Source organism: Malania oleifera, chromosome 13, assembly GCF_029873635.1.
Source record: "Malania oleifera isolate guangnan ecotype guangnan chromosome 13, ASM2987363v1, whole genome shotgun sequence".
NCBI lineage: Eukaryota > Viridiplantae > Streptophyta > Magnoliopsida > Santalales > Ximeniaceae > Malania > Malania oleifera.
The window spans coordinates 2200017-2225965 of record NC_080429.1 but is presented as its reverse complement, the minus strand read 5'-3'; the positions used below and the strand labels follow the sequence as shown (position 1 = coordinate 2225965).

The window sequence follows — 25949 nt, the reverse complement described above, 5'->3', positions numbered from 1 at the left end:
AATTCTAATGAGGAAAATGATGAATGAAGTGTTTTTATTTGGGCCATTCCAAGTAGAATGTTTTCTTACGTAGTAAGTGATAAGTTATCAAAGCTATGGTTTTCTATATTGACATTTCTGACTTGTATACTTTAAATTTTACTTTTCTAATCGATCTTGACACTTGCTTAGTAGGTATTTACAGCTTATAGCTAGAAGATGCAGAAAATGACAATTATAATGATGATATAACATTCTATAATCTGATGCTTTGGATTTTAGGCAAATAAAAAAATCCCCACTCTGAGTGGTCATATATTAAGATCAGATTTATTCCCCCAAAGCTTAATCTGCTGGAAAATGGGCAAACAAAGCATATCCAGCTGGCAACCCTTCATATGATATGGTGATGCACATTGACAGGTATAGATAAAACAGACTATTGAAGACCCATGGTGGCAATGAGGTTCACGCCCAAGACTTTATGGGAGCTCTAATTCAATGTTAAGCTGGCGCTGTCAAAAGCTCTAGCCATTAGAGATTGGGCAGACATCCTATATCAGGCTTACACATGACATACCTAAGCAACTGAGGACTAGAGGAATAGCTTTAGTTATTGCACTTGAATAGGCTCCTGCAATGGGTTAATATATTTTTTGGTTCTGTAAACAGCCAATTCCTTACCCTTTTTGCTGTTATAGTTTTCTCTTCTTCCCTTTTCCTTCTTTACAAATTAAATTAGATAGGTCAAAATGTTATTTTCATGAGCTTTTATGTTTTCCTCATCCCCCCGCGCCCTCAAAACATAATAGATTGTTATTTATTTCAAATTGGGCTTATTCTTTTAAGATTTATATAACAAAAAGCCTTAAGTCCCACTAGGTGGGGTCAGCTATATGAATTCTTTTTCTCCCATTCACTCGATTGAGAGCATTTTCCTCTACTAGATTAAGGGCTATTAAATCCTTCCTCACTACATCATTCAAGTTATTTTTGACATGCCCCATCTCTTTTCATGCCAGAAATAATAACTAACTCACTCCTCACAGGTGATCTACTAGGTCTGCGTTTCAAATGCCCAAATCATCTAAGTTGCCCCTCCTATCTTGTCTTCGACTGATGCTATGCCTAAATTATTGTGTATATGCTTGTTCCTTAGTTTATCTTGTAATGTTATACCAGTCATTCACCTTAACATTTGCATTTCAACAACTTTTACTATACATGTTTTTTAAGTTGCCCAACATTTTGACCCATAAAACATATTCGGCCTTATAGTTGTCTTATAAAACCTTCTTTTAATTTTAAGGGTATTCTACGATCACGCAACACGCCTAACGCATTCCTTATTTTATCCAACTTGCTTTAACTCTATGTGTTACATATTCAATTTCTGTGTTGGCCTGCACAGTAGATCTAAGATATCAAAATCTATTGGTGATAATAATTTCTTGATTATCAAGTTTAATCTTCTCTCTGCTACTGCTTATGTTACTAAAATTACATTTCATATATTCTGTCTTATTCCTACTTATCCTAAAACCTTTGGACTCTACTATGGTTCTCCAAAATTCTAACTTAGACTCTACTCTGTTCCTACTTTCATCAATCAATACAATATCATCTGCAAACAACATACACCAAGGGATCTCGTTTTGGATATTCATAGTAAGTTCATCAATCACTAAGTTAAAAAGGTAAGGACTCAAAGTAGAACCTTGATGTACACCCATAGTGATTTGAAAATCTTTAAATTCCCCTCTTATAGTCCTAACACTAGTCATTACTCTATTATACATATTGATAATGACCTTAGTATATATACTGCAAACCCCCTTCTTTTCTAAGACCTACTAAAGAACTTCCCTAGGTACTCTATCATATGCTAGAATATGTGCTCTTTTAAGGTTTATGGAACTGCTATATTTTAAATTGAAGTTGAGATGATAAAATCTAGTAAAAAAGTGTGTAGGACCTAAATGTTTGTGTAGGGCCTGTTTGTTCCTTGCTGTCTTTTATTTTTTATTTTTGTTTCTGAAAACAAAGGTGTAGTCCCAAGAGGGGGGGGGGTGAATTGGATTTAAAAATTTCTTTTAATTCTTTTCAATGAATTTTTGACTTCTTGTTGATTAATCAAATACACAATGAATACTTAAAAAAAATTCAATTCACATCCACAACACAAGTATGTAAACAATCAAGTAACCAATCAATCAACCAAACCAATCAATTTTCCAATCAACCACAATATTTAAACTAAGATATAAGATTCAACTTTTGTTTGTTTGCAGCCCTGTATATATGAAAGTTTGATTCAAGCTCTATGGTAATGAATTTGCTTTCTCATAATGATTTTCAACAAAACATTCACACTCTTCCCAAAATTCAGAATTCAGATAAACTCTTAGTTAATTTATCTTTGGGTGTTGACCAATTAACGTACTCCCTTATGGTTTCCGCAAAGTATGGATTAACCAATGTACTCCCTTTCGGTTTTCGCAACCCAAATCAAAATTAGACTTTAAGTTTACTTAATTTTCAAATTTACATAGTATATATGATTAAGAAATTAAATTATTCACTTAGTTTATATGTGCATGGTTTCCGCAAAGTATGGATTAACCAATGTACTCCCTTTCGGTTTTCGCAACCCAAATCAAAATTAGACTTTAAGTTTACTTAATTTTCAAATTTACATAGTATATATGATTAAGAAATTAAATTATCCACTTAGTTTATATGTGCTGAAAATAAAGAGCAAGGGAAAGAGAGAGTGAGACCACGACTTTTACGAGGTTCGGCTTATCCCCAGCCTACGTCCTCACCTTTGGCAAACTACCAAAGGATTCACTAAAATCAGTTCCTTTGTCAGGCGGAACAATACCGTTTACATACTCCTTTAGTAGGCTAGAGCCCACCTCTCCAAGTGATATCCTCTCACTCGGTTACTCCTTCAATGAGGCTAGAGCCCGCCTCTCTAAGTGATACCCCACGCTTAGCCAACGATCCAAACACCTTGAATCGTCTAAGAGCTAAAAGAAATATGAAGTAAACACTGCGTACAAGAACACTCTCAAAATAGAGTAGATTAGTACAAATTCAGCACTATGCACTTCAACAATTTAAATACCAATATGAAATAGAATGAAACTCAAGTATAGAGATCACCAAGGGTTTTTTAGTGATTGAGAAAACTCAGTATGAGAATCGTAGGTTGATGTTTCAACAACAATTTAGATGATTTCCCCCAGCAAGAGTATGAGCAATAGAGAACTTTGAGAGATTAAATGCAAGTTTGCTATGTAATTGCTTGGTTGTTAATTTCTTGGGATTAAGGTAGTATTTATAGACTTTTTAGAATTAGTTTCCTTGTTCCCCAAGTTACTTGGAGTGTCCATCAGGAGTTCCCACCAAGTTTTTATAACGTTCATATTTGAAAAACTAATTTTTAAAACTTTCCCGTTGAGGTTTAAAAATTCAAATTTTCGTGGAGTCAGTTGGCTGGACAGGCGACTGAGTAGTGTATTTCACATGATCAGTTGACTGAACAGGCGGCTGACACCTTTCTGTCTGTTCAGAATTTAGCCAAATTAAATGTCAGTCGATTGACTCGACCACGTTCAAAAATGTCAGTCGGCTGACTATTTCTAGTTCAAACTGTCAGTCGGCTGGGCAGTTTATCCATTCTGGTGTTTTGTCAATCGGCTAGCCAATCTCAGTGTTTTCTAGTCAGTCGGCTTACCAGTCATTTTTCTGGTTTTTCATTTTTAGTTTTTCAAAATTAGTTTTGCTCTCTTGCTTTAATATTTCATAAAACGTTTTCCTGGTTGTTAAAATAGGTCTCTAAATCCATAAATATCCCCTAAAGAGTTTCAACAATATTTCAAAAGATATTTAAAATATAAAGCACTTACATAAAAACTTCTAGGACTTTGAACATTCTTGGCACTTGAGTCTTCATGCTTGTCTTTTCTTTGGGCTCTCTGGCTTTTGCTTTTTTCAGCCTCTCTTGTTTTTCTTAAAGCTTTGATATACTTTCAAACTCTCTCTCATATACTTCAAGTTTTAAAATATCATTTTGAAATCCATGTTTTAAGCTTCATATGATTATCCTTCTTTGAAGTATAAGCTTGCATGTTCATGCTTGATCCTTGCGAGTCTTGAAATATCATTGCTCAACAAATATGTTAAGTTTTACTTATTTGCTAGCATCAAAATAGGATGTTTAAGTCTTGTAAGGCCAACAATCTCTCTCTTTTTGATGATGACAAACAAAGAGCAAAAATATGAGTAAACCTTAAAAAGACTCTCCCTTACAATAAGCATCATCTCAACATATTTAAAATTTCAAGATCAATATCAACACCAATTTCAATATTATGCTCATAACATCCATGCAAGTTCAAGATCATTTAATGTCAAATACTTCTCCCCTTTTTGCTACAAAAAATTCAAAATTTTACAATCAAAATTTTTCAATACCAAGCTCAATTTTTCAATTTTTGTTCAAAACTTCTCCCCCTTTTGATATCAATCAAAAAAAGTAAAATAAATCATATTTTGAGCATATGAATATCATTTGAGATTTTCATTAATCTTAACCAATAGAAAACTATTATGATACCAATTAAAAAAAATTATTTATGATACCCATTTAAAATTTAGGGAAAAATCAAGCAATGAGTCATAATACACCATAATACTCCCCTTGAATTTAATACATTCAAATTTGATACTAATTATGCTTTCTAAATTTATCATATTCATGTTTCGAACATTTGATTCATATCATGTATATGCTCATGGATATCAAATATCAAATATCAATATTATATCAATGTCTCAACATACTCATGGATATTATTATACTTGACACGCTCAAATATCAATTTATATATTCATGGATACTAATATATTTTATAGATATCAATGTTAATGTCACATCATGCACAACTCAATTTATCCATGTTGATCCATCATAAGCATTAATTTCACATTCATATATCAATTTAACAATTCATGCTTCAAAATTATACTCAATAACTTTATGCTCAGATTTTCAAAAATATAGTGAGCCTTAAATCATCAATATTTTCATTGTCTTTAAAGATTTCAAGATACCAAATTCAAGATATATATATGTATCATGTCGCATTCATATAAGCATGGAGTATATCATATCATGTGCATTTTACCATACTTTTGCTTGGATTGTTCTTATGTTGTTCAAGTATTTCATTTCAAACTTAATTTTTTTTTTTTTAAAAAAAATTTACCTCCAGTCAGTCGGCTAAGCTTATGTCCAGTTGGCTAACCTATCCATTCTCCTTAAAGGTGTTCTTCAGTCAGTCAGTTGATCTTATGGTCAGTCGGCTGACCACTTCTCTATCAAGCTCTCTTCTTTAAAATACTTATGCAATAATCTTAATTTGCTTCAGATTTTCTTTTCTTTTGATTTCATATGAACATCCAAACTTCATATATTTTAAAACTTTCTAATTTAAGCCTTGTATGATTCATTCATTGATTTGAGGCTAACAATTTTCATTTTTTGTTTTTATTTGTTATAATAAGATAAGCTCTTAAACTCTTCTTTGAGATTTTCCATACAAGACTTTTTATCTAGGTACCCATACTTTCTTGGGTCCTGATGGTTTATTAAAGGATGTTTCTTTTACTTTCCATACTTGTTTAGTTTTCACACCCTTTCTCTTAAATGAACATTCAAACTTTATATGTCCCTTCTTCTTACATACCTATCATATGGTGTGAGTGTAAACATTTGAAGAAGTGCTTGCATATTCCTTGGAGGCGTTTGTAAAGTACCCCATATAGAGGTTCTTCTTTCTTGTATTTTCAACTCTATTAAATCCTATGCCTTCTTTATTTAAGGTCATTTTTTGTGATCCTATCATTTTCTCAAAATTTTCTTTTCCTTTCGTGAAATTGTAAATGATGTTTTCTTTATCTTCAATTTGACTTTTGAGATCATTTATCTCAATATCTTTCTTGCCATCAATATTCTCTTGTGACTTCTTTAATTCTTGAGACATTTTTCTGATTTTATTCTCTAATTCAAAAATATATTTGTCTTTCTCATTTCCATAGCGGATTGGGATTGAAGATTTTCTATCAACTTTTCATTCTTGCTCTCTAATTTCTTAATTTTCAATTCTTTATCTTTTTCAGTAAGATTTTTAGATTCTAATTCTTTTATCACAGTTTCATACTTATTTTCTATTTTCTTGATTTTTGAATCTTATCATTTTCAGCAAGCTTAATTGATTCTAGCTCTTTCATCACTCCATCATTCTTGTTTTTTAATGATGTGTTTTGTTTAGTTACTTTGATTAGCATCTTATGTACTTTGAATAAATCATTTTGTAATTCTTCATAAGATGACATGCTTTCATATTTGATTCATTACTATTATAACCATTTACCGATTTGGATGAGGAGCTTCCCTCATTGTCCCAAGTCATAAAGCAAGTGTAAGCAACCTCTTGGTCACTTGATTCACATTCCGAACTACTTGTACTATCCCAAGTAGTGACTTTCATTGCCTTTTTCTTTTTGGAATCTTTCTTAAGTAGTGGACATTCCGGTTTTTATATGTCCAACTTTATTGCAATTATAACATGTAGGAATTTTATTTTTTGATTTCTTTATATTGGTTTCTTTTTCATCTAATTCGGAGTTTTGGATTCTTCTTTTGAATTTGTTCTTCCTTCTTAGTATTCTTGGTTTCTTAGATATGAATGATAGTTCATCTTCATCCATCTCTTCTTCACTACTAGAATTTTCTTTTGAAGCTTTGAAGACTATAGATTTTTGGGCTTTGGTTTTACCATTCCTTTCATTCATTGACATTTCATATGAGTAGAGAATCTATTAATTCATCTAAGGAGGTGTTTTTCAAATTTTTTCCTTCGGTTATGGCAGTGGCTTTTGGTTCCCATATTGGTGGCAGCCCTCTAAGAATTTTTCTAATCATTTCATAAGTAGTATATGTTTTTCCTAAGGTATTGAGTGAGTTAATTATGTGGGTAAACCTAGTATACGTACTAGTGATTGATTCTTCAGAATTCATTTTGAAAGTTTCGTATTCACTAGTTAACATGTCAATTCTATTGTCTCTAACATCTACCGTTCCTTCATAGGTTACATCTAACTTATCCAAAATTTCTTTGGTTGCTTTGCAAGCCATGACTCTATTTAATTCATTAATATCTAGAGCACAATACAAAGCATTGATAGCACTTGAATTTACTTGCAGCATTTTGTGATCTATGTCAGTCATGTCCTTTTTCTCCTTAGGGACTTGTTTTCCATCTACTAGTTTGAGGAGAATTAGGTCACCATCCGTGACAACCTCTCAAACTTTCCAATTCATAGTTTGAAGATAAATTCTCATCCTTTATTTCCAGAATGTATAATTTAAACCACAAAAGATGGGAGACCTAGTTAAGGATTGTCCTTCCCCAAAGGGAGCTATGCCTAAGTGTGCCATTAAGATCTTTGTATAGCTACTAATTAAAATTTGTTATAACCCCTCTCTGATATCAATTGAAAACAAAGGTGTAGTCCCAAGAGGGGGGTGAATTGGATTTAAAAATTTCTTTTAATTATTTTTAATGAATTTTTGACTTCTTGTTGATTTATCAAATACACAATGAATACTAAAAATAAAATTCAATTTACATCCACAACATAGGTATTTAAACAATCAAGTAACCAATCAATCAACCAAACCAATCAATTTTCCAATCAATCACAATATTCAAACTAAGATATAAGATTCAGCTTTTGTTTGTTTGCAGCCTTGTATATATGAAAGTTTGATTCAAGCCCTGTGGTAATGAATTTGCTTTCTCAAAATGATTTTCAAGAAAACATCCACACTCTTCCCAAAATTCATAATTCAGATAAACTCTTAGTTAATTTATCTTTATATGTTAACCAATTAACGTACTCCCTTTTGGTTTCTGTAAAGTATGGATTAACCAACGTACTCCATTTCGATTTCCATAACCAAAATCAAAATTAGACTTTAAGTTTACTTAATTTCCAAATTTACGTAGTATATATGATTAAGAAATTAAATCATCCACGCAGTTTATATGTGCTGAAAATAAAGAGCAAGGGAAAGAGAGAGTGAGACCACAACTTTTACGAGGTTTGACTTATCCCTAGCCTATGTTCTCGCCTTTGGCAAACCACCAAAGGATTCACTAAAACCAGTTCCATTGTCGAGCGGAACAACACCGTTTACACACTCCTTTAGTAGGCTAGAGCCCGCTTCTCCAAGTGATATCCTCTCACTCGGTCACTTCTTCAATTAGGTTAGAGTCTGCCTCTCTAAGTGATACCCCACGCTTAGCCAACGATCCAAACACTTTGAATTGTCCAAGATCTACAAGAAATATGAAGTAAACACTGCGTACAAGAACACTCTCAAAATAGAGTAGATCATGGTTCGAAATCGCGGTCGCGGGTAACGTCGCGAAACGGTCGCGGGTGTCGCGGGTCGCGGGAGACGCGGGTGTTACGTAACGGGAAGCGGGCGTAATGGTCGTGAATTTTTTTCACGCATGCACAACCTTGCCAAAATTAAAAAATAAGCATGAAATCCATTAATACATGATTTTTAATGAATTTTGAAGGCTTTCATTCAACCTACAAATGCTTTTTAATAGGCATTATGATTTTTATATTAATTTTAGTGCGCTGTTTACAAAAAAAAGCATATTTTTTTTATGGTTTACATTACTTTAATGAGTAAAAAGATGTAGAAATGTAAGAATCAATTAATTAAAGTAATAAAATTACTAAAAATGAATCAATACTCAATAGACTTAATACTCAATATACACATTACACATACATGAATTTAAAAAGTGATTAATATCAAATATCAATAAATAGTTGAAAATACATGAATACAATATTACAAATTTATAACATAACACATGTCACCACCAAAAAGAATGACGTGGAGGGTCTTCATAATTTGCATCTGTATCTTGAGATTGGGATGGGAAATTATCTCCTCATCCTTGTGGAAATACATAGTTGAATGAACCCAAGTTTGCGTCATTTTGTTGTTGCTCTTGAAAATGTACTGGTGATGAAAATTCTCCTGAATAATGTCTATAAGTTGGGGCAGGGGCTGGCTCTGGGTAGTGTGTAGAAGAAGACTCACTAGATCCTGAGATTCCTGATCCACTGGGATAAAAATGTGAGTCACGAGATGCATATGTGGATATGCTGGATGAGATCCATATGATTGTGATGATGAACTATCTAAACCAAAGTCGCCAAAACTACGAACCACACCATATGAATCTTCAGTAGAATCGCTAGGGTCACCACGAGCACTCCTTCTCCTGGGTTGTGAAGATTGGTTCCCTGGAGGAATACCCAAGTCATAATTTTCAGGTATGTCATGTAGTCCATAAGGATCAGAAGGATATATATCCCTTCCAAATGATGTCCCTGTATCATATCCATAATTATATTCTACATCGCCGCCTCCACCACCACCACTGCCACCCCCCCCCACAACCCTAGCTCCAGCACCACTATTACCATCATCATCACTTGGTGGGCTCAAACCAAGATTGTCATCACTTTGTGTGCGTTCAGGACTTGAACTTGAATCATCATGCGCATTTATTGGTGGTTGATCACCTCCTTCTGTGGTACCACCAACCTCTTCATTTAACCAATTTGAATTGTCCTGACCGTTGAGTAGTGGTGTCTCTCTCTCCTCTAACCATTGACTTAAAGGATTATCTTCTTCGAAAATGTAGTCCAAATTGATAGGATTGAAACCCTCTTTAATTTCTCGTTGGCTTCTTCTCATTGTACGTCTTAACTTTAACCTCATGTTGTAATGTACGAAAACAAGTTTTGTAGTCTCATGTACTTTAATCTATTTCTTATTTTCGTATGGATGAGGCTAAAGGTGCTCCAATTCTGATGTGGTCTGGTTAAGAACTCTAATTGCTATTCTTTGAATCTCAGGAGCACACAAGCCATAATGAATCCATCATTCAGCTGCATGAATAATGAAAAAGAGTTTTATGTTAGTATAGCGTATTTCAAAAGTCAAATTTGAACACAAAGAGAGAAAATAGAGTAATTCTCCATTATTTAGCTATATAGCCATATTTACCAGGATTTGTTTGTTTCACTGTCCTTTGAGCCAATGGGGTTCCAAAAGTCTCCTGCTTATCTCGATATAGCAACAACTAAAAAAGGATGATTGTGAAATATAATTAATTAATTAGATGTATTAATAATTATTGTTGAAAGTATTACAGAATACTAGAACAATTCATTATTCAATTTAATGGAACCAATACTTACTTGATTAATAGCCTGAATTTGAGTATCTATTGCGGGTACCAACTTGGTTATCACTTTTTTAACTCCATCCATGACTTCTCTAACAACTTCAGGAAAGGGTGGGGCACCATAAAGAAATTGTGGGTTCAAAAAATACCCTACAATTAAATTTAGAAACATATTAATCAATAGTTTTCTAATGCAACTATGCATAATTTAAAAGTTAAAATAATAAGAAATTGTATTTGATTTACACTTACTAGCAGCGTGCAAATCTTGGTGCAACTGAAAACTCCATCGTTTGTCAATAATTTTCCAATAGTCTTTGTAAAACCGGCAATCTTTTTGAATGATCAACTTCGCCCTATCAATTGCCTTGTATATGAAGCCCATGGTTGGTTTTTCATCACCATCAACCAATTTAAGAACTTTCACCAAGGGTTCTTGCACTTTAATTATATCAGAGGCCTTTTGCCAAAACTCTTTGCCTAAGATAATTTTCTTTGAATCATATGCTGGGCCTGATTTTGCCATTCCAAACCTTGAGTTTTTCCAAGCATCAGATGTAAACATTTCCCTTAGTGCTTGTTTATGTCTGACAATAGTCTCCAAAGCAATGAAATTTGTGGCAAATCGAGTGATGGCAGGGCGAAGTAACTCTCTATTATTTGTGAATTTCTTCATGAAATTCACTGCCCATGTGTGGTTGTAAATAAATGAGGTTATTGTTCTTGCATCTTCTAAGACCTTCTTCACGTTACTTTTCTTACCAATATCTTCAAGAATAAGGTCTATGCAATGAGCTGCACATGCTGTCCAATAGAGATTGGGCCTCTTCTGCATTAATAATTTTCCTCCTGCCTTCATTGCAGTTTCATTATCAGTCACTACTTGGACAACATTCTCCTCTCCAATTTCTTCAACCACCTCATCCATTAATCTGAAATGAAATTATAGATTCAATAATTACTACTATTTAATTAAAAACATGCAAGTCCATAATACTATTTGCATATACAATTGAAATTAGAAAATTACCTGAAATAATATTCAGCTGTTCTGCTTGGCACATCAGAGGCATCAACTGATTTATGAAACACGGTGCCTCTATCGCAATAAACTAAAAAGTTTATAATGTGTTTTCTAGTTGGTCTTGACCAACCATCACACATAAGTGTTACACCTCTTTCCTTCCAAATTCCAGTAAAAGAAGCTATATAATTTTTCATTTCTTGATACTTTTGCTCCAAATAAATTTCAAATATCTCATAGGGTGACGGACCCTTCACCCCCTTTCCAACCTCTGTAGCAATATTAAGCATAGGCTGCATAAATGGAGAGTCAGCTACATTCGCTGGAATCCGATTATAAATTAGGAATTTTCCAACCGCTTTTCCTGATTTATTTCTTAAACCTTTCAGTAACTTTGTGTTAATTTTTGGTTGTTTCGCACTCTTGCTTCTTTCTAAAATAGGATCCATTGCCTTTAGTCTAGCTTCAGGGGCATCAGGATTGATCCATTGTCGTCCACTACCTCCAGCTTCTCGACCACTATAAGATCGAGCTCCTGCTCTATTGAAACCACTGGTAGCATTACTGCCAGAGCCACCTCCCTCTTCATAAATATTACCCCTTTCAGTTGTTCTTGCTCGAAATCTTTGTCTCTCTTCCCATTGTTGTTGTGATCGCATGCTTTCTTGTCGAGCAAATCTCATACTTTCTTCTTCCAAGTCTTCTTCATTGCTCAAATTCTCAAAATCTCCTCTAATTTGGGCTTCTGCTTCTTCTTGCCTTTTTTATTTATCTCTTTTCTTCTCGGCATACTGTTGTAGATGTTTCATCATTTGTTCTCTTACTTGTGTGGTCACATTTGAGCATCCAGCTACTTGACCCTTTTTATGTGTCAAGTGTTGTTTCAAGCGTGTAATGCCCCCTTTGATTATCTTCTTACATAACTTACACATAATAACATGTCTATTACCGTCCACCGCAGTACCAAAATGCCATCCAATATCCTCACTAGGTAAGTTTTCATTTCCTCTATCATGTGACATATTGATAGACTTAATTTGATGATCTCTACACAAAATATAAAGAAAATACAAAGTTACAACCTTCCTACAATGATAGGAATAATATAATTAGTAATTTAGTAAATATTAAATAATAAGTACTAAATAATCCTAATTTTAAATACTTATTACATAAAAATAAAGTATAATATTTGATTAAAAATAATAAGTAATGTTTATTATTTTTATATTTAAATAAATAAAATTATAAAATATTAGATATTTTATTACAAAAAAAAATATTCGTTTATCTTTAAAAAGATATTTTCATTATTTTTTATAGTTTGATTTTATTTTCATTTATAAGTATAAGAAATTAACATTGTAATTTTAAATGTGAAAAAGATTTTTGCTCTACTTTCATATACATCACAGCATCACAAATAGAGATCCATACATTACAAATTGACTATTTAATTTTTTAAGCATTTTCTTAGTATATGGATTAAAATTAAATTTTTCTTCAAATTCCAGTAGTAATTAGTAAAAATCAGATTTATTAATGTATTAACTATTAGGTTAATTTTTTTTTTATTAAGTTATCAATTTTTACTTTATTTGAAAACTAAAAACAAAAAATTGATGTAAACATTTATTTTACCTAATTTTAAATTTAACGTCAAAATGATGTTTTAAAACTTAAAAAATATTAATAAACAGGGTCACCCTACTCAAGAAATGGTAAGTAGATACACATGTAACATAAAATGGATGACAGATGTTATTTATTTATTTTTTCTTTTATAATATGAATATTATTTAATATTTTTTCAATAGATGGGAGTGAATATGATATCTTCTTTATCAAAATGACCACTTTGTCCTGCTGACATAAATAGTATGTTAGCCAATTGGTGCCATGAATTAATTTTATTTCTATAAGTTTGGCAAATCCTAAGACTAAATATTATAATAATTGTGCAGAGTATTCCTTGGAATTCTTTAAGAATGGTGAAAAATAGAGCTCAATTAAGCCTAGATAATATAAAATGCCATCACATGGATTTCTTGTGTACATACATTATTTTAATGCTTTGTTTAGATGGTGAATGCAGTAGTGGATAATAGGATATTCAAATATTATTATAAAAAAGGCTTCAATTATTATTGGTAAATATTAATTATTTACTAACCTTAAAAAATATTAATTATATACTATTAATAATTGCTTGCTATGTCATGGAATTAATTTTCATAATTATCTTTCAAAAAATATAATACAATTAAAATATTTATAAATTAAGAAAATTTTATTTTACATAATTATTAATGATTTCTAATTTTTTACTCTATTAAATTACTTTTTTTTTTAATTCAATTTAACCAACCTATTTTACAACAAAATATAATTTAAAAAAATAAACAGAATGAAAAGTGTTGTGGGTACAACAAAATATAATTTAAAAAAGAAAACATAATGAAAAGTGTTGTGGGTGTTGAGTGTTAGTGTTAGAGTGTCTCATACGTTGGGGCCTGGGAGTCGAGTCAGACCAAGAGAGGGGAGGGATTCGAGGGAACTCGGAGGAGCCTCGAAGGAGCGAAGGCTGCGAAGCATAAAGCAGCGATGACTCCAAGCTCCGAAGCTGAAATCGAGAGGCTGGCTGGTGGCGACTGCGACGACTGGCGGAGGAAGGTGCCGACTGTGACGACTGGTGGAGCTGCTGCAAACCTGTCGCCGTTGCCGGTAACTCGCCAAGTTGCTGGAACTGCAAGTCTGCAATTCCTGAGTCCTGGAAGGTTGCGAAGTGCGAAGATGAGTAGATCTGCTCGGTAGCCTCGGTGTGCTCACTCTCAGGCTTCGAAGCCTTCTTATTGCTTCGGCCAACAAATTTTCAAGGTCAGTTTGTAACTTTCCATTTTACCCTTTGAATGGCAGATGGGTGTGGGGATTGGGGAGAGGGGGAAAGCAGCGCTGCTGCTTGCAGCAGAAACTTTCAGCGAATCTGCGACCTGTCGGCCATGTAACGGTCCGTAACGGACGTTACGACGTGTAACGTTGGGGTATCGGCCGTTACATGCCGTTACGGCCGTGAATTTTTTCCGAACCGTATTATCGGCCCGTATCGGTTTCGGGGCCTCCGATTTCCGTTACGTATCGGCCGTTACGCTACGTAACGGCCGTTATTTAAAACCATGGAGTTGATTAGTACAAATTTAGCACTATGCACTTCAACAATTTAAATATCAATATGAAATAGAATTGAAGCTCAAGTATAGAGATCACCAATACTATGTTAATCGGTTGGGCAGTTTTTCCATTCTGGTGTTTTTGTCAATCGGCTGGTCAATCTCAGTGTTTTCTGGTCAGTCGGCTGACCAGTTATTTTTCTGGTTTTTCATTTTTAGTTTTTCAAAATTAGTTTTGCTCTCTTGCTTTAATCTTTCATAAAACATTTTCGGGGTTATTAAAATAGGTCTCTAAGTCCATAAATATCCTCTAAAGAGCTTCAACAATATTTCAAAAGATATTTAAAATATGAAATACTTACATAAAGACTTCTAGGACTTTGAACATTATTGGCACTTGAGTCTTCATGCTTGTCTTTTCTTTGGGCTCTCTTGTTTTTGCTTTCTTCAGCCTCTCTTGTTTTTCTTCAAGCTTTGATATACTTTCAAACTCTCTCTCATATACTTCAAGCTTTAAAATATCATCTTGAAATGCATGCTTTAAGCTTCATATGATCATCCTTCTTTGAAGTATAAGCTTGCATGTTCATGCTTGATCCTTGCAAGTCCTGAAACATCATTGCTCAACAAATATGTTAAGTTTCACTTATTTGTTGTTTATTAAGCCTTGTAAGGCCAACAGTTTCTGCATAGTGAAGAAACATATTATAAAAACGTGTTTATTTATGTCATTAGTTCTTTGTTTCTATTGCTGATTTGGAATTGTTTGTGAAAAAATTGAACACTAGATTTTATGGTTTTAAGTTGTTTTAGCAATTTTGTTGTCAAAAATTTTAATATCTTCATTTTATGCACTTTTAAATTAAAATAAAAATAAAATGATCATATGAATTTAAATATAATTAAAACAAATATATATAAATTTCAAAAAAAATTATAAAGCCAATTAAAAAATATTTTTACTATTTTTCAATTGTCATGTGCAACAAAGTTTTGATTGTAAAGTCAAAATTGAAAGTATAACAATTAAGTAATATAATTATAATATAACAATTAAGTAATATAATTATAATAATTTTTGTTTTTATTATAGTATTTTTTAATGTGTATTATTTGTAATTTTGTATATTTTAATCATATTTTTATAGTATTATTTGATTTAAAATGAAATTGAGTGTTTTTTAATTAATATTTTTGAATTTGTATTAGCTTTGTAAATGTTAACCAAATAGGTTATTGGTTTCTAGTTTCTGGTTTTTAGTTTCTGTTTCTATAATTTTTGACTGCGATACCAAACGGCCCCATAGTTTCTCATTTTAGACTTATAATATTAAAATTTTCAATTTGGGACTCGAAACATTCATTCACATTCTAATCAAGGAATGGGGTTGCTGCCTGCCATATTGGCAGTGTCAATGACCATGATTTGAACTCCTTGTTAGATCGTGTAATTTTGATTTCTCTCTACAAACTTCTCTCTATCAAATTCTTATGTTTTATTGGAAATCTAAAAAGGACAAGAAGATAATCAAGATGATGGTGATGGAGAAGAATTTTGTCAGCCCAGACCCAAACATAATTAAATGCTTGATTTGTGAATTGAAAATTCAAATGTTATTAGTCCATAAATGAAATACCCAAAAGATAATTTGGCTTAACTAGCCTGGATGATAAAAGCATGGGGAGCTATGTAACAAGTGAACTGTTGCTGCACCTCGTGCCTGCCTAGGACCGTCCAACTTAAAAACTAGTAGAATGATTTCTGTCACAAAAGAAAGGAAAGGATACGTTGATGAGGTCGGAAGAGAAATGCTGAGGATATCCATTTGTAAGACCACCTAATAATGATCATCTTTCCTGCAGATGCCTGATCACGTAGCCATAGCATTCATTCCTTCGCTGACTCTTTCAAATTTATACGTCTCAATGTCATTGTTTAACTATGTTCAAAGATAAAAAAGGATATTAATTTGCTCTTTTGCAATGTATCAACATGCAATTATTTTTGTCAATTGCAACGAGGGGATTGGTATTCTAGAAGGCTGAAACTGTAGTGTTTTGGCAGGTGATTGAAATTTTCCAGTTAAAAATTTGCGAGGATCAACTAATGTCAAGATGCACCAAATGCAATGGAAAGTTCATTCAAAAACCATTGACAACTGAAGAGGCTGTTGAAGCCGCAAAGGGTTTCCAAATAATTCCAAACTGCTTGTTTGACAAGAATTTAGAATTTTGGCAGTGCATGGACTGCAACCAACTTTATTGGGAGGTAGGGTTAATTTACTCATTTTTTGTTTATTTTTTTGTTTTACTTTGTTTATGAAGATTATTAATTTAGTATATAACTTTTATGCCCTCAAAATTTAACCAATCAAATAATCTTACCCCACTTTTGGAGAGGCTGTTTCCATGACTCGGAATTAATGACCTCCCAGTTTGGGTACAACGCCCCTTCCCTCTAGATTATTGTCGCAGCCAAGTTCTAGTACATGACCACGAAACTAATGATGCCTGAAAATGGAGAAGGTTAAGGGCCTGTTTAGCTATGGAAAACAGTTCTCATTTTCCATTTCTAGTTTCCCAAAGAATTAATAAAATGCCACCTTGTTTTCTAGTCTCTCAAAATTTATTTAAAGAACTTGGAAAACAACAAAAATATTTTCCAATTATTCTGCACAAATGTTGGAAACTAGACGCATCATTTTTTTGTAATTATTTGGAAAACTGAAAGTAAAAAGTAAAGACTCTTTTTGGCAACTAAACAGGTCCTAACATACTCTCTTATTGGTCCAATGTATCCTAAAGGATGTGATGCCTGTGTGTCAAGTGTGCATTAGCAATCTGCGAGTCAAGACATCATGGCAAGTAATTTGATGAGAACCTAAAAAACTCGGGCTGTTATCACTGGAAGCAATAATATCGGGGAAATTTGAAATTTATTATTCTGGAGGGGTTTGAACATGTTATCTGTGGGGGACTTGAACTTCGGAATATTATTCTTAGGACTCCTAAAATTAGTATTATCAATATAAAATAAATTCATTCTCCAATTGTTTAGATATTTTATTTTTACCTTGTTCTCTTAAAAATTGCGGGCAGTGTGTTAGCAAATGCTATTAACATGCATGCTATTTGTGTTTTCTGTTTTTAGGGAACCCAGTACCACAATGCAGTTCAAAAGTTTATCGACGTTTGCAAGTTGAAGGGGTAATGTTGGAGGCTGTATGTATTTAAGTTATAAATATGTTTGTTTACATTCAAAATAATTTGTTTTACTTCGAACATTCATAAACTTTGCTTTTGTGTGATGACTGATATAATCAGTTATGACATCTTACTTTTGTGTATATAGAATTAATTTGTTTTTCAAAGGGCAATGAGAATTGGTTGACCAAACCAGTATCATACTTTCATATTGATCCTTTACAGATAATGTCAAATCTTGATTCATCGCTTGTTGAGATTGGTTTTGGAGCAGGCCTGGGTTCATTATTAACTACATGCTCTTGAACTGTATATCGTTCAACATTATGAACCTATGAAACAAATAATATACTTTTTGTGTAATTGTATTATCCTTCCAGTAAGTGTAGCTATCTGCAAATGTCTTCATCGATCTTACCCTTTATTCCTCTTCCCCCATCCAAGCAGTGCCACTCATGGGGCACTCGAACTCTTGCTTCATATTCAAACATGAGCAGGGAGATGGAAACTAGCGTGCCAAACCCAATTTTTTATATTCATGAGCATTCTAGTTGAATACTCAAATCTGACTTGGTTTAAAAATTTTAACCTTGGAATTTGACTTGAATTTAGTCGATCTTATAATTATTGTGTCAAACTTGATTTGATTGAGAGTTTCTAAAACTCGAAGCCTGCCAAAGACGAAGTTCGACTCATCAAGCCAGTTGAGCTTTGGGTTAATTGAATCAAGTCAAAGCTTGAGTAGCTTGCAAGCTGGCTCGACTCTCAACCCCTGTTTTCAATTCTCAAGCAGGTGAATCTAATAGCGCCGTGTGGGTCCCACACGGTAATTCTGGTTAGTGGGTGGGTCCACCTAAGTTGGACTAATGTAGCTAGTTTTTTTTTTTTTTTTTAACTTGTGAAGATTGTGCATCCCACAAATGGAATGCCTTGTTGGAGTAGTTGAATTGGTTTGTTGGGTTCTTTGAGAGATTCTTTTGTGGGTGTGATGTGAGAGATTTTGGTGCTTCTCAATGTGTCATGTTAAGGGTACCAAATGCTTGTGGGGTTTGCTTTCGTTCTAAAAGTCTACACTGAAAATGGAAGCTCAACTGATGAAGATGAGATGAGAACCCATGCTGCTGTGAATGGCCTTTTGGGGTTTTTGGTTAAGCTTTGAGCCAAACCTAGATCACTGCATCCCAGAAGAAACTTTTTTATTTTTATTTTTGGGGTGTGTTTGGTATGGTCATGTGAATTTATACTTGATTTTTCATAATTTGTGGGCTAATTAAGTGACAGACATAGATTAAGGACACTATACTAGGGACACTCAAAAATTTCCTTGCGTAAAGGTCAAGATTTTAAGGTTAGATACATTGTTTTTAAGATTAGGATGTCAGCTGATTTGTTCAAGTGGTTTGCTTTAAAGGTGACGTCATTCTATCGTAAGAAATGTGATGAAGATCTATTTAACTTTACCCATATATAAATACAGATCATGTTTTATATTTATGATAAATAAATATTTACTGCCAATGGTTTATGAACCATTCCCTATTTTGTTCTTTACAATTTAATTAGGGTTTAATAAGCTTGACTAATTACTTTTTAATTTTAAGAGTTTATGTCGGCCAAGTGCTATAGTTGCATGCCGAATAATGATAATTCTATAATTTTTCCTTCTTTCTTTTTCTTGAGCATAAATTCAAAATTATTTTGTATAGAATAAGGCACATTGCTTGATGATCACTTTTTTCTTTTTATAATATATATATATATATATATATATATATGCAACCTTATCACATTCTTATTTCTTTACTTTATTTTCTCAACTTATATATATATGCAACCTTACCACATTCTTATTTCTTTACTTTATTTCTCAACTTATTTTTTTTATTATTATTTTTTAAAATTTTACATGTTCTTGAGTTAAAATTTTAAATGTTGTCAACATCGTTTGGAAAATAAATTTTCATTCTCCATTTTCAGTTTTATCGACATAGCAACATAATTAACCGGAAAAAAAAAATTGTATATAGAATTTTAAGTCAAAAATCATATTTCATAATTTTTGAACATATACCCACGTGCGTAAATCTTTTTTATATACATTTTCTTATTAACTTTGAATATAAAATAATAATAATTAATTAATCTCACCGAGATTAATGTGGATTCCACTGAATAAGCAATGGGTTTAGCCAAAATCAATGGTATTTTTTTAAATATGTACAAAATTTTAAGGACAAAGAAGTAAGAAAAAAATGGAGGAGGGGATTGCGGCTGTGGAAGTGTCCAATTTTTGCATCCTATAGGGAGCAGACAGATAGAGGGGCCATAGCTGCACGTGCGCCACGTGACTGATGCCTTGTGCCTGTCCCATAAAAGTGCCAGACATTCAGATTTCAGAGGGGGGGAGAAAATATATTCTCTTTTGATTGAAGGAACAGCTGTGGGTCCCACCCAAATCAAATCACCTTTTCCTTTTATTTTTTATTTTTTAATGTTTATTTTATTTTTTTTTTCGTAACCAAAGGCCTCGAACTCCTTTTCGAGCTCGATTAGTTCGTAGAATAGGGGTTTTTTTTTTTCTTAATTTTTATTTAGAGAGGAGTTCGATGTATTATTATTATTTGATGATTCTTATGAGAATTTATTATATTATTTTCTAAAATTAATTTTTGTTTATTTCAATTTTTAACCATTTGGGAGTTTATAGGTTTTTTTTTTTCCCTATTTTGCCTATGATGTTTTTATGTTCACTTAGACTCCCGAGAATGTTAGCTGTCACATTGTTATTTATTTTCTAATGAAATTTCGTAATAGATTACTCAGCATTTGACAATTATATTGTAGAATAATATCTATTGCTTGTCTAACTTTAGAGTCTCGCAATCCTTCTAATCCCTTGTTTGGTTTGCAGAATTAATGTTAGAGTGAAGTAAAATTTTTTTATCATGATTCATGTTATTATGTTTGGTTTGCATAAATGAAAGTGAAATTACATTCTTGTGGAAACAGTAATTCACTTATTTAGTGAAACAGTAATTTCTTTATATGCAAAAATTGTGGTTCAATTCCCAACTTTTTTTAAATAACAGTTATAATTCTCACTAGAAAACTAAAAAATAGTAGTTGGTCATAGGGTTAAGCATAATTTGACCAAAATCAAAGTAATTAGCCGAATCAAACAAATTCAATTAATTTGACTCAATTAATTATATATAATTAAGTCAGTTTAGCTTTTGTTTTTGTAAAAAAATATTAGTTTGTTATGTCATATTTATAAATTTAAATTACTAATTTGTTTTATTATTTATATATATAAATTATTTGTACATATGATATATTAATAATTAATACTTTAGTCCCATTAGGTGGGGTTGATTACATGAATCAATGTCCACCAATTTACCCGATTCAGAGTATTTCTTCTATTAGATTAAAGACTATTAAATCCTTCCTCACTACCTCATTCTAAGTTATTTTAAATTTATCCCTATCCCTTTTCACGACAAAAACTATAACTAACTCACTTATCTTCATAGGTGTTATACCAAGTCTGCGTTTTAAATGTCTGAACCATTTAAGTCGCTCCTCCCTTATCTTGTTTTCAACTAGTACTATGCCTAAGTTATTGCATATATGTTCATTTTTTACTTCATCTTTTATTATTAAACCACTCATCCATCTTAGCATACTCTAACAACTTTTATTTTTTGTACATGTTGTTTCTTAGTTGTCCGGCATTCTGAACCATAAAACATAACTAACCTTATAGCCATTTTATAAAACTTTCCTTTTAATTTTTAGGGGTATTTTTTGATCGCATAACACACTCCTCCATTTTGCCTAACCTATCTTAATTTTATGTACACACTCCTTCATTAATTTCTCATTCACCTTGTATAATAAATCCAAAATATCTAAATACATCAGTATTATTTATCTCTTCATTGTCCAGTTTAATCTTCTCTCTATTGTCACTCCTCACATTACTAAAATTTTAGACTCTAATGTGACTTTCCAAAATTTTAACTTAGATTTCACTCTGCTCCTACTATCATCACACCAAGAGATCTCATTTTGGATATTTCTAATAATTTCACAAATTATTTAAGTAAAAAGATAGAATTTAAAAGTAGAACCTTGATGTACATCTATTGTAATTGAAAATTCTCTAGAATCTCCTTCTACAGTCTTAACGGTAGTTACTATTCTATCATACATATCCTTAATGACCTTCGTATATCTATTGTAAATTTTCTTATTTTTTAATACCCACCAAAACACTTCCCCAAGTACTTTACCATAAGTTTTCTCTACGTCAATAAAAATCATATGTAAGTCCTTCTTCTTTTCCCCCAACTTTTCCATTAAAAACTTCTTGAAAGATAAATAACTTTTATTCTTGATCTCTCAACCATAAAACCAAATTAATTTTCTGAAATCTTCGTTTTAAAACTTATTTTATGTTCAATTACTCTTTTCCATAATTTCATTGTATGACTCATAATCTTAATTCTATGATAGTTATTATAGTTTTGAAAATCGTTTTGTTTTTATACAAAGGTACTAACATATATCAACTAATAGAAAAAGTGTAAGTCTTATTATATTAAACGAAAAGAAAATTAGTGTTATTTCGTTAGTATCTATTAATATTTGTCCAATAGCTTATAATAATTCTTAATCTATTAATATTTGTCCAATAGCTTATAATAATTCTTAATATGTAGAGAGTAATCAAGCATTAAAGAAATTGCAAAATTCAATTAAAAATTATAATACGAAATTAAAAAACAAGAAAATCAATTCATTTTATTAAAAAACTAAATAGAAAAATATTTCATTTGAATTGCTCATACCATATATGACTAGAAATACAATAAAGTTATTTTTATTTTCTAAAATGTGCGCAAATATTGATTGAATATAAAGAAAGCGTGATACAAAAAAAATAGGTAGCTAGTATAATTAATTAAAATTGGCTCGTAAATATATTATAATTAAATTATAAGTAATCCTTAGCTGAAAAACTCTTCCTTAAAAGAATTTATTTTTATTTTTCAATGATTTAAAATTTAATAAATTAAATCATATTTTATCTAATAACACACAATAATTCATATTATTATAGGGAGTGTAGAAAATGAAATTAACTATAACAACATCGATAGCAACCCTTAAGAATCTTTTATCCAAAATTTCGACACCCTTATCAGAAAAATTCACTCATTTAAAAAATAAAAGATAAAAATGAGATGTCATATGTAAATGCAAGTGTATATATAGATATTGATTTGTTTTTTTTTCCTTAAATTATATGAAACAAGATAAAAGTAGAAGGAAGGGTTTGTAGGAGAGCAAAAGTTAAAATGTGAATTTAAAAAATCATTTAAAATCAAAACTATTGTACAAAAGAAAAAGATTAATTTTCGTTTTGCTTTTAACTTCTTTCTAGTAAAATATTATTATATATAGTTCTTGTAGATTTAAAAAACAAAGTATAGTGGATAAAATAGTGAAAAATATGAAAAAGAAAAAGAAGAAGAAATCGACTTTGATCATTAAAAATTATCAACCTACTTGTTGTTTGACACATTTTTCTTCGACCTTTTTGAAATTGTTTTCTCTTTTTGGTTGAAATTGTTTTGGATGTAGCATCTGCACATCCATCTAACTCACTTTCGATTTAAAAAAAGGTAAATAGGCAACAAAAAATTACTTTGATTCGATTTCACACACAAAATGTAACCAAAATTTGAGTGTTTTCCCTTTAGAAATTTTGAGCATTGATGTGGATTGGTGGAGTAGTTCGAGAAACAATATGAACATAATCATTCACTGAAAGAAAGATGCGTATAAATTACGATAAAACTTCAAATGGTTATTACTTTTGATCTAGAACGAGTTATAATGACGGCAACATAATAACAAAACGGATTTTTCAAGCTCTAATACAATCAATACGTCCTAACACTCCTAGCATTTTGAGGACTCCTAGCATTTTGAGATCTCGTTTCGAAGACAAATCAAATCTCACCATTTTTTTCGCAATTGTTACTAATTTCAGTATTTTTTTTTATGCTTGTAAAGTTTTAATGAATTTGTTATAGGTGTACTTATTTAGTCCACTAGCATGTTGTTTATAATTTTTAATTATTAAAAAAATTATTGAGTTGGTTTTTTTTATTATTCTACATAGATATTGTAATTTTGGTTTTTCTTTTGACAAAATATTTTTAAGAGTTGATTTAAAATCCCATTTTAGAGTTTTTTTTAAAAAAATTTAAATAAAATATAATACAAATTTACAATATATTTTTTTTGTGTAAATTAAACTTAAAAAAATTTTATACCTTTTTTCAGGGAATTTTTTTTATTTATTCTTTTTAAGAAGGTATTAAAAGGCTAATACCTTTTAAAACAGAAAAGAAAATAAATAAATAAAAGGCACTCTATATGTCATCACCACCCACCTCACTTGCCAAAACCAGATGGGAAAAAACAAAAAGTTTTTTTTTTTTTTTTTAAATTTATTTCTTACACGTATGCAACTGCACGTGCCTCTGGCGCAGTAGAAACGCGACAGAGAGCTGGTGACGTGGCAGGCATCAGCACCTGGTTGCGAGCACGTGCGAGGGGATCCATCGCGTGATGGCGACGCCGTCACGAAGAGCATCCATCATAATGCCATCATCAGCCATCAGACGGTCACGGCGGATTCTTTGCTTAATAAGTTGGCATATGACCGGGATTGGACTGGACTGGAGAAGTGCGCGGGACCCACTCCTGCCCTACGCCTAAAATATTCCTCTCTTGGACACTTTTCGAACTCTCATTGGCTCACTGCCTGTCTCTGCCACGTGTTCATCGTGCTCTAATTTTTCGTAAATTTTATATTTTCATAATATTTAGTTTACTAAATTTGATTTTAATTTTTTTAAAGATAAATAAAATGCATCTATTAAAATCCTTTAAATAATTACGTTAACTGTAAATTACTTAAATTTTGGTGCACAATGTGTTTCTAAATTAGTTTAAATAATTTTTTTTTAACTATAATGGTGTGAGATTATTTCAGTACCGTAAACTTAAGGCTTTTCGGTTAAAATATTAGGATTTGAGTTTTACAGATCGGGTTTTGGCTTTTCATTTTAGATAATAAGGAAACGAATAGAGTGACGGGTCCATTATTCAAGTGGATTAGTCGAGTGTCAAACGGATCTCGATACCATCACTTTACTTTAGGAAAAAAAAATGTATATGGGCAATAAAATTTTTTATTTACTTTGCAGATATATATAATTAATTTTAAAATTTTATAAATTGCTAATCATATGCAGAAAATATATTTTAAATTACTTCTAATATAAAGAAAAAAAATATAATAAAATTAAGAATAAATTTGATCCTTTTATTTCTTCGTAAAATTCTTAATTCAAACAAATCTAAATATTTAATTTAATTCAGGAAATTTTTTAAAAAAAAAAATGGAGATGAGAATGAGATTTGATTCAAAGAAGCAATAGGGCATTATGGATCATCTCATGTACATATATTATAAAAATCTCTTTAGATTTTGTACCTACTATAAACCCAACAATACTTTTGGAACACCAAAATTTTGTCTTAACTATTCGATCCCCGCTTTAAATAATGTTGGTGGGGCGAATGCGCATGCATATGGTATCTACTCCCACTCCACATTAACTGGTTCCCACTCCTCACTTCCCTCTCCACTCCTTTCACGTTAGGCCTCTATTTAATTTGCAGACTGAGATAAGATTTCTCCTTTTATTTGGGACCCCACTCTCCCTCTCTCTCTCTCTCTATTGGTGCCTGTGTTTTCATGCAACTTCAATTAAGTTGTAAAGTGTGAGTGCTTTGGAAAGTTTGAAAAGAGAATTGAAGTGAAAGGGACAAACTCAACAAATACATTACTTTAATTTCATATATACACATACACTATTGGATTCACATGTTTATTTTTTGTAACAGACAGTTGTTAGTTTGAGTGAAAAATAGAGAGTAGGGTAAATCGTAAAACCTATATGAGATTGAAAATGATAAAAGAGAGGTGGATCGATACATTAGGATAGCTAATCTTCGGTTTTCTTGAGCTTTTTTTTTTTTTTTGAAGAAGAAGATTTATGGGTCTAATTGCAAAATTTGTTCATGTGGGCAATTTCTTGAATTTTTTCATATTTTTGTCTCATCACTCTG

At 31.7% G+C, this 25949-nt stretch overlaps 1 protein-coding gene across 3 annotated transcripts in view; it reads left to right on the top strand.

Moving 5' to 3' along the window:
• Positions 1-17983, top strand: part of LOC131145650 (uncharacterized) — a 44403-nt gene extending 26420 nt beyond the window's left edge. For 2 of the 3 annotated variants that reach the window (XM_058094844.1, XM_058094845.1), the window contains 2 exons: positions 16594-16797; positions 17680-17983. In XM_058094844.1, coding sequence (XP_057950827.1) covers positions 16594-16797; positions 17680-17739 — 264 coding nt within the window. In that variant the 3' untranslated portion in view covers positions 17740-17983. The remainder of the gene's footprint in view (positions 1-16593; positions 16798-17679) is intronic. The other variant, XM_058094846.1, reaches the window with a different exon arrangement.
• The last annotated feature ends 7966 nt before the right edge of the window (positions 17984-25949 follow it).